At 38.9% G+C, this 15,917-nt stretch overlaps 1 protein-coding gene across 1 annotated transcript in view; it reads left to right on the plus strand.

The window, feature by feature from the left end:
* The window catches only part of FBXW8 (F-box and WD repeat domain containing 8), a 111,016-nt gene that overhangs the window by 22,028 nt on the left and 73,071 nt on the right, over window positions 1-15,917 (plus strand). The window contains exons 3-4 of the mRNA XM_074205912.1: window positions 3,418-3,582; window positions 7,083-7,171. Of these exons, the coding sequence (XP_074062013.1) occupies window positions 3,418-3,582; window positions 7,083-7,171 (254 nt within the window). The remainder of the gene's footprint in view (window positions 1-3,417; window positions 3,583-7,082; window positions 7,172-15,917) is intronic.

Genomic DNA, 15,917 nt, shown 5'->3' on the forward strand with positions numbered 1-15,917 from the left:
CTGCTCACTTCAGCCTTCATCATGTTGTGCAAGTCTTTACATGCACAGTAGTATTCCAGCATAATCATATACCACAACTTGTTCAGCCATTCCCCAACTGATGGGTATCCCTGCAATTTCTGCTGTAAACATCCCATTCACATTCAAAGTTTTAATTATTATTTGTGAATTTCCTTCCATCTTTTGTTTACTCATTATTTTCTTCTTCAACCTCTCTTTATCCTTTCCCTGTTTTCTCATCTTTTGCCCCCCATCTTCCAAAAGTCCCCTCCCTGCCCCCCCCAAAAATGGAAATTTGACAAACCGAAAGACTTTTGGGTATTTGTAACAAAAAGATAGAACCCATAAGGCTTTTTTAAAAAAAAAAAAAGTAACTAAAGTGCCCTAGTCATTACAGAAGTCAGGGTATGGAAGGTAAATCAGTTTGTCCTTGATTGACATTGCTTTCACATACATAACTTTGGATGATGTTAATACCTTTCATTCATTAGGTTAGATTTTTTTATGTTTAGCAACTTGATTATTAGGCAAAATATTTGAAACAGAAAAATGAGAGATTTTGCATTTCGACCTTCCTTTGCCCTGATGGGGTTCACCATATGTCTGTTGTCACACATAGGCCGTGGCTTGGCATTGTATATACCATTTCAACAAAGATCTCTTTACAGACAAAACATTTCCAGAACTCAGTTAATGATTTGCTTTTTTTCCAAATAATATTTGATGCCTTAAAGCTTCAGAATAACAAAGAAAATTTTAGGAGTAACAAGGAGTTCACACGAGCAGGGTTTGGCTTTTGTGCTGAGCAATGTGGATTCCATCTCACACTGTCAATGATTAATAATAACTAACATTTACATGGCACATTCAGGTTTGAAAAAGTTTAATCCTCAACCATCTATAGGGACTATGAGTATTTCATCCCCATTTCACAGATGGAGAAACAGGTTTCTTTTGGAGTCTAAATATAGCAGAGCTAGTGAGCAACTACAATAGGCTTCAGACTTTTTGAGCCCAAGTCCAGCTTTCCTCCTTCTATACCAACCTGGGGGGAATATGGCTTAGAAGACTTGTGGGCCACTCAAGGGGGCCATTGTGCCCAGAGAGTGAGGGAGGCAGGAAGAGCTGAGTTGAGTACAGTCTCAGCCTCTAGCTGGGGGACCTGGGCAAGTCCTGTGCTTCACCTATAGGAACTGGGATAATAACAAGACCTATACCTCTCAGGGTTGCTTCCCACAATCTTGTTTCCTTCCCACCCCCTTCCCTTTACCTGGAGTCAGGAGACCCTGATTAAAATTCCACTTTGGGCACATTCTAGCCATGTAACCCTGGGAAAGGTGTAGAGCAATTTTTAAGCTATAAAGGACATTAGAGATGGTCTAATTCAAATCCCTTGTTTTTTTAGAGTTGGAAACTGAGGCACACAAAGAGATTAAGTGATTTGTCCAATATAGTTAATGAAAGAACTGAGACTAAAGAATTTTCCTCATTTGGTCATTTTCTCACTTTACCACTTCATTTCCTGATAATGCAGTTGACTTTTATATAATAGTCAATCAGCTAGCATTTATCAAGATCCTACTCTCAAGCAACTCAGATTCCAATGGGAGAGGAAGCACTCAAGCAACTAGGTCCAAACAAAATAGAGACAGAACCCTTTGGAGATGATCTTAGGCACAGAGCCCTGAGGCTTCTTGCTGTAGATTGTGGTATAGCAAAGCCTGGAGATAGGAGGAGAAGAATGTTCCAGGCCGGGGGGGGGGGGGGGGGGGGGGGGGGGGGGGGGGGGGAGTAGGAAAGATGGACAAGACACACCTTATTTTATTGCGCTTTGCTTTACTGAACTTTGCAGATACTGCATTTTTTACAAGTTGAAGGTTTGTGGCAATCCTATGTTGATCCAGTTGATTACTGCCATTTTTCAACAACTTATGCTTCCATTCTCTGGTGGTATCACATTTTGCCAATTCTTGAAATATTTCAGACTTTGTTATTTTTATTATATCTGTCATGATGATATGTGACCAGTGATCTTTGATATTACTATATTGATTATTTTGGGGTGTTATGAAACAATGCCTATATAAGGTAACAAACAATAATGATTTAAAGAAACTTTGCAGTGTACTTTTTTGGAAAATGTGAAATCCTTCTTAATGAAATTCTCCTTAATCATTCATTCCTTGACTTTTGGTATAATGGTTCTGGAAACATGCACATATACATATATGTATTTAACTGGAGAGTGGGATGGGGGTGGGACTTTTGTCACAGTTCTTCTAACATTCACAAGAATTCTGACATGTTTTTTTCCTCAGCCTCCCCCCCCCCATCCCACCCCAATCCTTCCTGGTCTGATATATTTGATGTTTAGAAATGACCCTCAGGGAATGTTAGAGATCACAAGTTACTATCCACTGTGGGTCATTGTCCTCATTTTTATTAGATGTGAGTTGCAACCTTACGCTTGAGAACAAGCATTAACCACTTGATCCTTTGTTTCCATAATATACCATAGACCCCAGATCACATTTATCTGTCTGAACCAGTCTCAGATTCTTGCCAACAAAGTCCATCCTTTTCAGATCAGCCAACTTTGTACGTCATTCTGTTACATCATAAATCTTTCCTTTAAATGAAGGTTGATCTAAAAATGGCTTCTTTCCCCTGGATGCCAATGGGTTTTAAAAAGGACCATTCTAGACAGAATCTTAATTTCTCTATATCAGTCTTAGATAGCAGCTTGCTGTTCCCTTTAAAAAATGTGGGCTAACAGCATTTTAATTTCATCCCTGCTCTAGCTCTGCTTTCATACTTTGAAATTATTTTTAGATTATGAACAGAATAGAATCCAAGTTCTCACAGTAGAGAATATAGTTCTAAATGAAAGGAGTGTGGTTTACTAATAAATGACAGAGTTACTAGTTGTGTTTACTGTTCTTTACAGTACCCCTAAATTTCTGGGCAGGACTTTTTTTCTCTTTCACTCAAACTTCTTATCTCAGAATGAAGAAATATAATGTTTGTTGGCAATGAGAGTCGCTTATGAAAGATGTTACGTAACTACAAAATGGAGATGGTAACACATTTGAAACTACTTAGATTTTGCATTTTTATTTGGTTTCCTAATATCTCTCACATTTATATTTGACAGTCTGATTAAATGTTGTAAGATGTGATTGTAGGTATTAGTTTTGAAATCTTGGGAGAGAAAACTGGAAACATTTTGCATATATATATATACATATATACATATATATATATGTATATATGTTTTAACACAGAGCTTTTTGTTAACGAGATATTTTACACTGCCATAAATCTAGGGCAGCAATAAAGGTGTTGATTGATTTTTGGATGGCAGTGGGGCTTCTGTAATTGCATAATTTGACATTTATGTCACTTGGGTTGTTTTAGGTGAGCAGGACGTGGAAGGTTCTTGCAGAAGATGAAGTGTTGTGGTACAGACTGTGCCAACAGGAAGGGTACCTTCCAGATACCAGTATCTCTGATTGTTCCTGCTGGAAACTTGCCTTCCAAGAATCCCGGGCCAAGGAACACACTTTAAGAACCAACTGGAAGGTAAACAGTACCCAGGAGTCTTACCTGTAGGAGACTAACCCAGTAGAGGATTAGAGAACTTAAAATTAGAACCTTTGAATATCTGCATGAGGTGAAATGACAGAAGTGAAGTCAGTGGGAAGATTGATGAGCTTTTCCCTCCACTGTTGGTCAATTGATGCCCATGTTGTTTGTGTTTAGAAAACCATCCCCCAACAGCATTAAAGAGTATCTTCTAGCTCTATTCTAAACTGGGGCTATGGAATTAATCATTGTTTATTAGTTCTTAATAGGAGTCTCTATTCATCTTCACTTATTCTTAAATTAAATGGAAAAAATGAAAGTGTCACTAGTTCGGAGGTGAGGGGTTGAAGTAATATTCTTAGTAAATGCAAGGAAGAGATTATTAAGAGATTATCACTGACTTAACTCCATATCATTTATCACTGTAGAATCTCTCAGGAAATAGCTAGGAGCTTTCCCAAGAGTATTTTTTCTTTTTTTGTAGAAACAGCTGCCATGTACACTGTTTTGGAATGATGTTCTCAAAGTAGTAAGACAATCTGAAGAATATTAATTTACCCTCTTGAATGTCTTACAAGGACTAAACTGCAAAGATGTACTTCTCTTCTCCCCCCCCCCATAAAAAAGATTAAACCCATTTAGAGTTTTGTTCACTTTTGGATTAGCACATTTTTGCATATTACTAATAGTTTTTATGGCTACTGTAGTGTTTCTCTTCAGGAAAGCCATAACTATTGAGTAATAAATACTTTTGATCTGGACAACTGAAAAATAGTCCAGATGTATCAAATGAGAAGTACTTGTCCCAAGGGAGTTAGTGTATTTTGTTTTTTCTTAGGTATATTAGCCTTGAATATTTAAACATAGCTATACTGATTCCATAGGATCTTTACACTGTTTATTGTACACAACTAAAATTTTCATATAGAATATATATATATATATATATATATATATATATATATATATATAGTGGTCAAAAGAAGGACTTTGGTTAAATGTTTCTGGGGCAAGGGGTGCTTAGGAACTATGAAGTTCTTTGAACTGCTTATAGCAAGAAACTTCCTCTCCAGATGTAAATTGTAGATTTTTTTTAAAAAATTACTTTGCTCTAGATAAGAGAAGTTCACCAGGAATAAAATGAACTTTAGAAATGTTAATTTTAAAATTGACAGAAAAGTAGGTGATGATGCCATAGACTTGTATCTATATCCCCACCATTGTCTTACATTTAGTAGGTAGTTAATAAATGTTTGTTAATTGATTTGATATCTTTTGAAATGGAGGCAATTGTGTCAACTGAGACAAGGGTAAAAGGAGATTAATTAGAAAAATTCAGGTTCAGAAAGTAAGATGACTTCTAGTTGTAGGATTTATAGTGTGCATATGACTTGAGAGGAAGGGTCTCTCAAGTGACCAAGGTCTTTGTGCCCAAGAACTCAGTGATGAGTCTTGCTGCAGTTTCTAGATAGAACCTTTTGAATTCAAACAGCAGGGACCTTGTTCTCTCAGTGCTCAGGAAGCTACTGCCTCTTTGTAGCCTTCCCTTCCCTCTTTCCATCAGGATCTCTGACCACTGAATTATCATTTATTTGGTGCTTAATCATATAGCTTCCATGATTCCTTAAATTGGTTCATGTAGATGCCTTATCTCCCCTTTTCTTCAGAGAGACCCTCCATGCAGTAGTCACTTAATAGCTGTTTGTTTTTTTCCAAAGGTTTGATGGATGCCTTTTGTTTTTTTCAGTCTCATTGTAACTTCCAATACTCACATGCTGTACCACTCCCTGGAATCCTCCTTTATAACAAAAAACACTATAGTTAAGTTAAATAAACTCACACCTTGTCTTTGACAGCCAAACCTACAGAATTTTACCACTTAGAAGAGGCAAGTGTGGTTCATTATTAGTTCTTGAGGAGTCAAGGGTATTTTTACTTAATATTTCTTGAATCAGATGAAGTCAAAGTAGAGTTGGAAGCTTAGCAGTGTTAGAACAGTGGGGAAACTTTCATGTTGAGGCTGCTTTGGATTCATTTCTCCTCAGACTGCTAGCAAAAAAAGATGAAATAATAGCATTGCAATTAGGAATCATTTATTCAGTTTGATGTGGCCATAGAGGAACCTATCTCAATTTTAGCATTTTAGCATGATGAGTTTATAAACAAAGATATTCAGTTCTTATACTTGGTTTAGGTTGGAGTAGACTCAGAGACCACTAGTCAAATGAGTTCAGCTCACCCAGCCAACTTAGCAGACCTGTTCTGCTTTAAAGATCTTTGTAGAACTGGCCTTGAACTAGTAGGTCAACTCCATTTGATTCCTGACTTCTAAAGTTTGACCTGGGATTTCCTGAATTGGATCTAGGAGGCCACCCTGAAAGGATCTCAGAGTTCCAGGACTTTCCAATTTGAGATGACCCTGAAACTAGAGTTAAGTCTCTGGACATACCATAGTACATCTGGTACATATAGTGCAGCTATTCCTAGATCTCATGGTCCAAACTAAAGTGGCACCGGGGAAAATTGTTAGGTTTGTAGACAGAATCCTTGAGTCAAATCTCAGCTCTGCCATTTAATACAGCAGGGTCTTTGGACAAATTGCACAGTCTTTTCTCCTCAAGCTTCTTCATCTTTAAAAAGAAGGAATTGGTCTAGATCAGTGGTGGTGAAAAGGATCCTTACAAGCTTAAATTGACTTAGAAAACCACAAAGTAACATTATCTATGATGAATTGTTTTGGGGTGGCTGTGAGATGGTTCAGTGGATACAATGTTGGGTCTGAAACCAGGAAGACTCATCTTTTAGAGTTCAAACATGGCTTCACACACATTTACCAGCTAGGTGACCCTGGGCAAGTCACTTAACCCTTTTTGTCTCAGTTCCTCCACTGTAAAAAATGAACTGGAAAAAAGACATGCCAACACCCTCCAGTATCTTTGCCAAGAAAATCCCAAATGGAATCACAAAATGACTGGATGACAGAAATTATATTTTTTATTTATTTTGACAAACATTTCCCAATTACATTTTAATTTGGTTCCGAAGGCACTGGGGAATTCTGTGTCTGGTCTAGATGACATCTGAGGTTCTTTCCAGCTCAGACTCTGTGATCTTTTGTTCCTGTGATTACCTAAATAGCATGAAATGGGCTAGTCTTAAGAACTTTTATCTGTCTGGAAGAGAAAATGGAGATATAGCTCGCTAGGTGTATAGAAAACTATTTCTCTCTGTGTATCTATCTATCTATCTTTCTATCATCTATCTATATCTATATCTCTCTATATACAAACCTATACATACATGTGTATGTAATTTAATATATATTAAATTAAAATAAATATAAAACCCCTCTTTATTTTCTTGATACTTAGAAAGATTTTGAAAATGATAATAAAGTTTAGAAAATTTTAAAAATTCCTTCAAGACTTACCTAGGTATTTTGTTACTAGATGATCTCAATGATAGCATAAAAAATATTCCCAATTTCTTTAATGTAGAATCGCAATGGTGCCGTGAGCCAGCTGCAGTATGAACTTGGTAAAGTTCTTTGCGATGTCCATTCTTGTGACGGTGTTGTTATTGCTGGGTAAGGAAAAATATTTTTATTTTTTTCCCTCTTGATCTTGATGTTTTTTCTGTTCCCTTGTCCTTTAGGATAGCATCAGACATAAATTTTCAACCGATTGCACCATTTGCACCTAATTCTTAGGGCTGCTTGCAAAGGTTGCTTGTGATTCAGTTTTCTGCTATTTCCAAGATGCCACTCACTGCCAGTGTTCTCCAGCTAATAATGAGACTCCAACTATAGAATCACCCTCCTATTGAGTAGGATCCTTAAGCCATTTGTCTTAATAAGATTTCCTTAGCTTTTAAATTACTCTTGTGGCATGTTGTGTTGGGTTTTCATTAGGGTAAATAGTTTGTATTTTATGAAGACATAAAAAAGTCAAACGAGAAGAAGAAGAGTTGGTAGAAACCAGTGTCTACACTAATTCTTTATTTTTGAAGCCTTTATTATGATGAAGGGTTGTGACCACACATTATCTTCCTTCCCCACCACACAGTATATATTTGCAGTTTAAGCTGCCTTGAAATAGGGCTCTTTATGTGTCTTGATGCACTAGAAGTCTAATTTCACTCTCACATCTGTAAATTTCTCTGCATTCTGCACAGAAAACCACTTATGAATTCTTCATAAATTGTTAGAAATGGCCCACAGGTTTTTCTCCACCACTGTACTAGGAAGGCCATTTTTCTCTATGGATCACAGATGTTTCTACACTATACCATACATTGTTGTAAAGTGTAGATGAGAACACTTAGAGTTTATTCCAGACCTTAAAGAGGAGCCGGCCCGAGAGAGAAGTATCCTTCACATTTTTACGTAATAATTGTAAATAGATATGTTTCTTTAGTGACTATAAGGGTAAACTTTCCTTAAGTTACATTCTTAAACAGCACTCAAATTTGGACTGACATTCTAAATGAGAGGCAGGAAGATTTTAATAGACGATGTTTTGGAAAAAGCAGTTTTGAGTACCTTTTCGGCAGTATTTGGTGCTTTTAATACCCAGGAGGAAAACTGTCTCTCACTCTGTCCTTTTATTTATGTTTACTCAGATTTCAAGATTAATGCTGATTTGGATATCACAGAACTCTTGTAAAATGTCCTGCAAATCTGAGTTGAGGGACATAGAACTATATTTCACAAGTCTCAAAAAGTGACTAGGAAACATCTTGGTTGTAATCTAACTGGGCTTATGTGGGCAGCTCAGTTAACATCCTTAGACCTCATTTTTCTGTGAGTAGACTGAGAAGATTAAACAAGATGATTTCTGATCATCTTTTTCATTTCTGGATTCCATGATTCTGAGACATATCAAGAAGGTATATCCCTTCAGTTAGGAGGTGTTAAAAGATGTGGGACTCAAAGCTGAGATGCTGACATCTGACTTCCCCTAGTCTAAGAAAGCCAAACATGGACCTTCCATTCGAGAGATGATCTTTGTGAAGTGAAGACCACCAGCAGCATGTCAATCCTTCCTTTATTATCTCTTCTGCTGTCCAAGATTTGTTCATCAGCTTAGGCTAGCATGAAAGACAGGAGATACCAGAGTTTCATGGATCAATAGAATGAAACTTGATCTGTGGGTCAGAGCAGGCTCCTAGCATCTCTTCTTTCTAAAAGAGCCTTACGTTTATGGCCTAACATCAGATAATTCAATCTCGCCTCTATGTACAGCATCTTGTGTTTATCATTAAAATTTTATCCAGTGGTTACGATGCTTGTTTTCTGGGTCAGATCTTGAATCCCTTTTCATTTGAGACAGTGGTGTTTGTGGTTACCTCACTCCCAATCAATGTTGTATTCACCAGGCTTTCTACAGTTATGTTTCTCTGAGGATTTTCTTAAAGAGCCAGGAACCATTTCACGATTTCTTCCCTTTGTATTTTTCTTTTATTCTTTCTTTTTAGTTTCCTTTGACACAAATGGAATTTAATAAGAATGTCCAGGCTTAATAGTTTTTGGTATTTAGGCCTAAAGTGTTTGTATCAAATAATTTGTCTTATATTATATATTATATATATATATATATATATATATATATATATATAGTAAAATATATTTTACTCTGATCTATAGAGACCAACTTTGTAGAATCTTTCATATCCCTTCCTTCTTTTTCATTCCTTTCACTAAAAAAGCCTATTGAAATGATTGAAACCACTGTCTGTTATCTTTGAGAAGCTATGGTACAAAGAAGAGGATTTTTTTCAAAATTCAGATAGGGAGAGAGGAGGCAAACAAAAAGCATTTATTTAAGATGGTTTTCCCCAAACTGCAGGAATGTTAATTCCTAATAAAATTCAGGAAGAAATTATTGAATTATTACATGGACACTTGAAGAAAGAAAATGTTGAACAGTGAAAGATTTGCTAAGAATAAAACCATATCAAACTACCATCATTTCCATTTTTGATGGAATTAGAAGAATGGTAGATCAAGATGAGACCTAATATTCTTGCGTCTTGATTTCAAGAAATCATTTGACCAAATCTTTCATAATTTCTTATTAGACAAAAAGGGAATAGAGTGAGGTCTCTGTTCTGGACCCTCTTCTCCTTTTGTACTTTTTCACTTGGTGAAACCTTCTATGGATTCAGTTATGATCTGCTTATCTAGCCCTAACCTTTCTCTCAATTGTCTGGGACTTGAAATACACAGACACACAGACCTATATACTCATCTGGAAGGTCATGTAGAGATATATCACTATAAAACTGAAAGTAAAATGTCCATTCTGTAGGGTCATGCCTGTCCTGCTCCAGGTTGCTCACTGCAGCCCTCCCAACAAACTGTGAGTCCACCTAACATAGATGGGGAATGTTAGCAGGTACAATCTTGGGTACGGTATATGTTGTCATGGAAATGCTATTGCTCAGCATTCTTGAATGGCAGGTTGTTTGGGCAGGCTCTATCTTTTGATGTGTATCTTAGTGTGTGAGGTCGCTGTGACTGAGGCAGGAAAGTTTATTTGACTTTTAAATGAAGGTGTTTTGCTTTTGATTTCTACCAAGACAGATGAATTTGAAAGATGACTTAAAAAACAAAATATCTTCACTGTTGTTAAAAGACATCCAGACCTATATTACCAACTGCTTGTTGGACACCTAGAGCTAAACACAATGTGTCCCACATTGAGCTTCTTATTGTTCCCTGGGACCCTCCCCCTTCCAAATGTGCCCTGTACTATTGAAAGTGCCACCATCTTCCCAGGCCTCAGGACTCACAGACTAGGAGTCCTTGACTCCTCATGCGGTTCAGTTCATTAAACTTTCATTAAGGGCTTAGTCTGTGCTCAGGACTCTGCTAAATGTTGGAGATATGGAAAGAGCCAAAAGAAAGCCCTGCCTTCGAGGAGATTGCAGTCCAATGGGGGAGACAGTAGGCAAAGAAATAGATAGGGAGAGAGTCTTGTTTGTGGAACAGCCAAAGGATCAGTGTCACTGCTGGGGAGTAATGGGTTAAAAAGACCAGAAAGGTGGGAGGAGGCAGGTTACAAGGGACTTGGAACACCAAACAGAGGATTTTGTATTTGAGTATGTGTGTGTGCCTGTGTGGATGGAGTGGGGGTATAAGATTGGGGGCAGAAGGGAGTTGATATGATTTGACTTTAACTTTAGGAAAATTACTTTAGTGGCTGAATGGAGGATGAACTGGAGTGGGGATTGACTAGAGGCAATAGAGGCTATTGCAGTAGTCCAGGGATGAGGAAGGAGGGTCCGCAACAGGGTGGGAGTGGGGGTGGGGTAGCAGTGTAAGAGGAGAGGTGTTGCAGGTGTGGAATCAACAGGCTTAGAATGAGGGATCTGGAATGATTCCTAAGTTGAGAACCTGAGGGATTGGGAGGATGGCAATGCCTTTTATGTGTCTGTTTTACATCTCTTAAACATGTTTCCATCATTCCTCTGATGCTGACCCCTCCAGTACCAGCCCCCATCTCCTCTGTCTAGACATTGCAGTAGCTGCTGTGGGTCTGCTTGCTTCAAGTCTCTTCCCACTCCAGTTCATCTTTGACTTGGCTGCCAAATTAATCTTGCTTGAAGTACAGAGTTGACCAGATCTGATCCATAAGCTCCAGCCTCCAGTCTCACTCCTTGCTTCCTTCCCAGAATTCTTATGAGACCCAGTAACACTGGCCTCCCATCTTCTGACTCTGGCCATTCTCACTGGCTGCTCCCGTCCTCTACTCCACTGCCGGAACTGATTTCCTACCTGAGCTCTGCCTCTTGGTTTCCAGCTGAGTCCCCGTTAAAACCTCACCTTCTCAGAGTAGCCTTTCCTAACCCCCCCCCCTCCCATTCTAGTGCTTTCCTTCTGTTGATTATGTCCAATTCATCCTGAGTAGATCTTATGATGATGTAGATCGAACACTTGCCCTGGAATCAGGAGGACTTGAGTTCAAATCTGACTTCAGACACTTGTCACTTCACCCTGATTGCCTCATATCTGGCCACTGAACCCAGTTGGCCCCAGAGGAGAAAGTGAGGCCAATGTCTTAGCACAGCGTGCCCCCCCCCCCCAACTCAAACCCAGTTTATGTGCTTGTTATGACATCACCTCCTCTTGGATTTTGGAGTCTTCTTGGAGAATGAAGGACAAACATCCTCATTCTACATAGTTACTTGCATGTTGTTTTCCTATTAAACTGTGAGTTCCTGGAGGCCAGGGCTCTGTCTTTTGCCTCTTTTTGTATCCCCTCTGCTTAACATCATGCCTGCCACATAGTGGACCCTTGAAAAAATGCTTATTGACTGCTGCCCTCCTGTGAGAGCAGGAGAGGGATATTTAATCTAAAGAGACAACTTGAAGACAGAATGTATTTGAAAAAAGGCCTCTAGAAGAGAGAACAGACAGGCTCTTTGTGGCCTTCAGAGTCCCATTCTGAAGTAGTACAGAAGAAGGTAGAACTTTGTAACAGCCCCAGCAGCTGCTCAAGGGCCAGGTTGCCTCTAGAGAGACTTGTCACTCATGGCATTCAAGAAGAGTCAGTCGTTTGTTCAGAATACTTCAGAGGAGATGGCTTGCATCGACTGGAAGTCTGGATTAGATGACTAAGGTCTCTTCAAACACCAGAGAGACATGGCTTTACTCTTGCCATTTTTTTGCAGAAATTGTAAAGATTGCTATAAGACTTAAGATTAGCATCCTTTTTTTATTTAAGATAAGACTGGGGTGGGGTGGAGCCAAGATGGCAGCATGAAAGCAGCATTTCCCGGGAACTCCTTCCCCAAAAAACTCCAAAAGCCAAAATTATGAGTCTAGCCAAAATTTAGAGGGGCAGACCCACAGAAAGACTGAGTGATACATTTTCCCAGTCCAAGATAACTTAGAAGTCCAATGGGAAAGGTGTGTTTTCACCAGGACTGGGGGTTGGAAAAAAGCCATGGCTACAGCACCACCCAGCCCAGCCCAGCCCAGAGATCACTGGCAACAGTTTGAAGGGGTCAGTGTGAGAACTCTGCTACACCAGAATGAGTGTGGAGTGAGGGAGCACGGGGTGGGGGGGGTGCAGAATCTGGGGTGAGAATCTGGAGAAAGCAGCCTGCACTCCCAGAGATGGTAAGGGGTCAGGGAAGTCTGCAGAAATTTCTCTGCTCTCTCTCAGGGTAGGACTCTGTTGTTTGCCTACACTCAGATCCAGGTTGCAGTTTGGGCTTCCATACTAAGCTAGCAGGATCTTCCTTAAAGCCCCAGGGCAGAGGGAAGTAAGGGGGTCATCTACATATCAAAGGACAGACTAGAGAGCTTAAGATCTTGGAGGAATAAAGGTCCCAGTGGGGTGTCCTCCCCCCCAAAAAACCCCAAAGCCTTGGAAGTGCTGTCTTGGGCTGAGGAAATGAGTAAACAACAGAAAAAGAAGAATCTGACCTTAGAGAATTGCTTTAGTCCCATGGAAGATCAAAACACTCAGATGATGACAAAATCGAAGCTTCCATATCCAAAACCTCCAAGACCAATAGAAAATGGGTTCAGACTATGGATGAGCTCAAAAAAGACTTTGAAAAGCAATTAAGGGAGATGCAGGAAAAATTGGGAGGAGAAATGAGAACGATGCAAAGAAATCACAAAAACCAAATCAGAAGCTTGATGAAAGAAATACAAAAAATACTGAAGAAAATAATATATTAAAAAACCAGTTTAGGCCTAGTGGAAAAATCAAAACAAAAGACAAATGAGGAGAAGAATGCCTTAAAAAGCAGAATTGGCCATCTGGAAAAGGAGATAAAAAAGCTCTCTGAAGAAAATTACTCCTTCAAATGCAGAATGGAACTAAAGGAAGCTGATGACTTTGCAAGAAATAGGAAGAAATAAAACTCTTCCAAAAAAAGTCAGAAATTAGAAGAAAATGTGAAATATCTCATTGGAAAAACAACTGACCTCGAAAACAGATCCAGAAGAAATAATTTAAAAATTATTGGGCTATCTGAAAGCCATGATCAGGAGAAGAACCTAGACTTCATTTTTCAAGAAATACCACAGCAAAATTGCCCTGAGATCCTGGAAGCAGAGGGTAAAATAGAAATCAAGAGAATTCACCAGTCATCTCCTGAAAGAGATCCCAAAAGAAAACCTTCCAGGAATATTATAGCCAAATTCCAAAACTCTCAAATCAAAGAGAAAATTCTAAAAGCTGCCAGAAACAAATAATTCGACTACCGAGGCTCCATAGTCAGATTATACAGGATCTGGCAGCATCTACATTAAGGGCTCATAAGGATTGGAATATGATATTCTGGAAGGCAAAAAATCTTGGTTTACAACTGAGGATCAACCACCCAGCAAAACTGAACATCCTCTTTCAGGGGAAAAGCTGGACTTTCAATGAAACAGGGGACTTTCAGACTTTCTTATTGAAACAACCAGAGTTGACCAGAAAGTTTGAGCTCCAAGTACAAGACTCTGGTGAATCATAGAGGGAGTGGAAGAGAAGGAATAACTATGAAGCACTTAATGATATTGAATTGTTTGTATTCCTGCATGGGAAGAAGATATTGATAACTCATATGAACTTTCTCATAAGAGCTGTTAGAAGGAGCATATATAGACAGGACACAGGAAGGAGTGGAATATAATGGTATAATATAGTAAAAAGATGGAGTCAATGGGTGATAAAGGAAAGTACTGGGAGGAAGAAAAGGAGGTGAAGAAGAAGATAAGAAATTTCACATAAGAGTCAAGAAAAAAGCTTTTTCAATGGAATGGAAGTGGGGAAGGCAAGGGGGAGTGAGTGAGCCTTCATTCTCATCAGAAATGACTCAGAGAGGAAATAACATACACTTAATAGGATGAGGAAATCTTTCTTATCCTGGAGAAAAATAAGAAGAAAGGGATGGGATAAAGGGGAATGGGGGGAGGGAAGGGGAAATAGGTGACAGAAGAGAGGGAAGATCGAAGGAGAGAGTACTCAGATACAACACACTTTTGGACAGGGCCAAGATGAAAGGAAAGAGAGACTAGAATAAATGGGAGTAGGGAGGAATAGAGTGGAGGTACAGCTAGTAATAGTAACTGAGGGAAAAATATTGAAGCAATTTCTCTGGTGGACTTAAGATAAAGAAACCAACTCACCCCAGAGACAGAGCCACTGAAATTTGAACACAGAATGAAGTACACTTTTTTCCTCTGTCTCTATTCTAAGACTATCAGACAACCTTCTGTGGCAGGGAGGGAAGGGAGGGTGGGAGAAAATTGTAGAATTCAAAACCTTACAAAAAAATGATAGGTACATATTACTAGTGTATATAATTTGAAAACAAATAAAATGTTAAAAAGAAAAGATGACTGAATCTTTTGTCCTATACTTTAATAACATTTAAAGAAAAAGGTAATTGTCTTGTTCCATAGATGCTTTTTTTAAAAGTGTATTCTTCATTCAGACATCAAAGAACATTTTCATGGGCATAGCCACTCAGGTAAAGGGTTCTTTAAAAGAATCTCCACTTTGGATGCTTCGGCTTTTTAACCTGAATTTTTTTCTGCTTGAATTCTACATGTTACTTGCAACACTGTCCCACTCCTGCTTATTAACAAGTACTGAAAGAGGAGCCAACAGTCTAGTTCTAAATGTTCCTTTGTCATTAACTAGCTGTGTGTCTCCGAGCAACTCAGCCAACTTCTCTGGGCTGTGAAACAAGAAGACTAGAGGCTTTCTAATACCTTTTCCATTTCTAGTCTTCGATCCTGCTTCTTTGGGCTTCCTTCTTTTGTCTTCTGTACATTTAAAAAATGTTATCATGGCCTTGTAACTGTCCATGATTACCCTTTTCTTTGAGGAGATTTTCTGAATTGATTTCAGAAAAAGAACTTTAATAAAAATTCAAAGCAGTAGTTGCATTTGGAACTGTCTTCCTGGGAACAAAGATGGGAACAAAGATTAGAACAGTTGTAGGAATTTCTGTTTATTTCATCAGTGGATTTTAGGGACATCAGTGACCCTGCATCTGGACCTGGTTAGTGTCTGACTGGGTGAGGCCCTGCCCCTCGGCGAGCTCCTCTGAGCACCCGATATGGGACATTTGTCTAATGCTACAGAGATGCAGAATGTATGTTCTTTGATTTTAGAACAGGTGCCTCCTCAGAGGTCCCTATGGAGAGATGGCAGGGCTCTTTTTGATCTTTATAACCAGAGACAAGAAATGGAGGGACTGGGGTGGCACCCACCATGCCAATCTTGCTTTGTGAGTCTCAAAAAGCTCCCCCTCCCCCTACTTGCTGTCTCATAGTTAAATGTTTGTTGAAGAGATGACATCATGAGTTCAGAAAGGTC

This window comes from Macrotis lagotis, chromosome X (genome assembly GCF_037893015.1).
Source record: "Macrotis lagotis isolate mMagLag1 chromosome X, bilby.v1.9.chrom.fasta, whole genome shotgun sequence".
NCBI classification, from domain to species: Eukaryota; Metazoa; Chordata; class Mammalia; order Peramelemorphia; family Peramelidae; genus Macrotis; species Macrotis lagotis.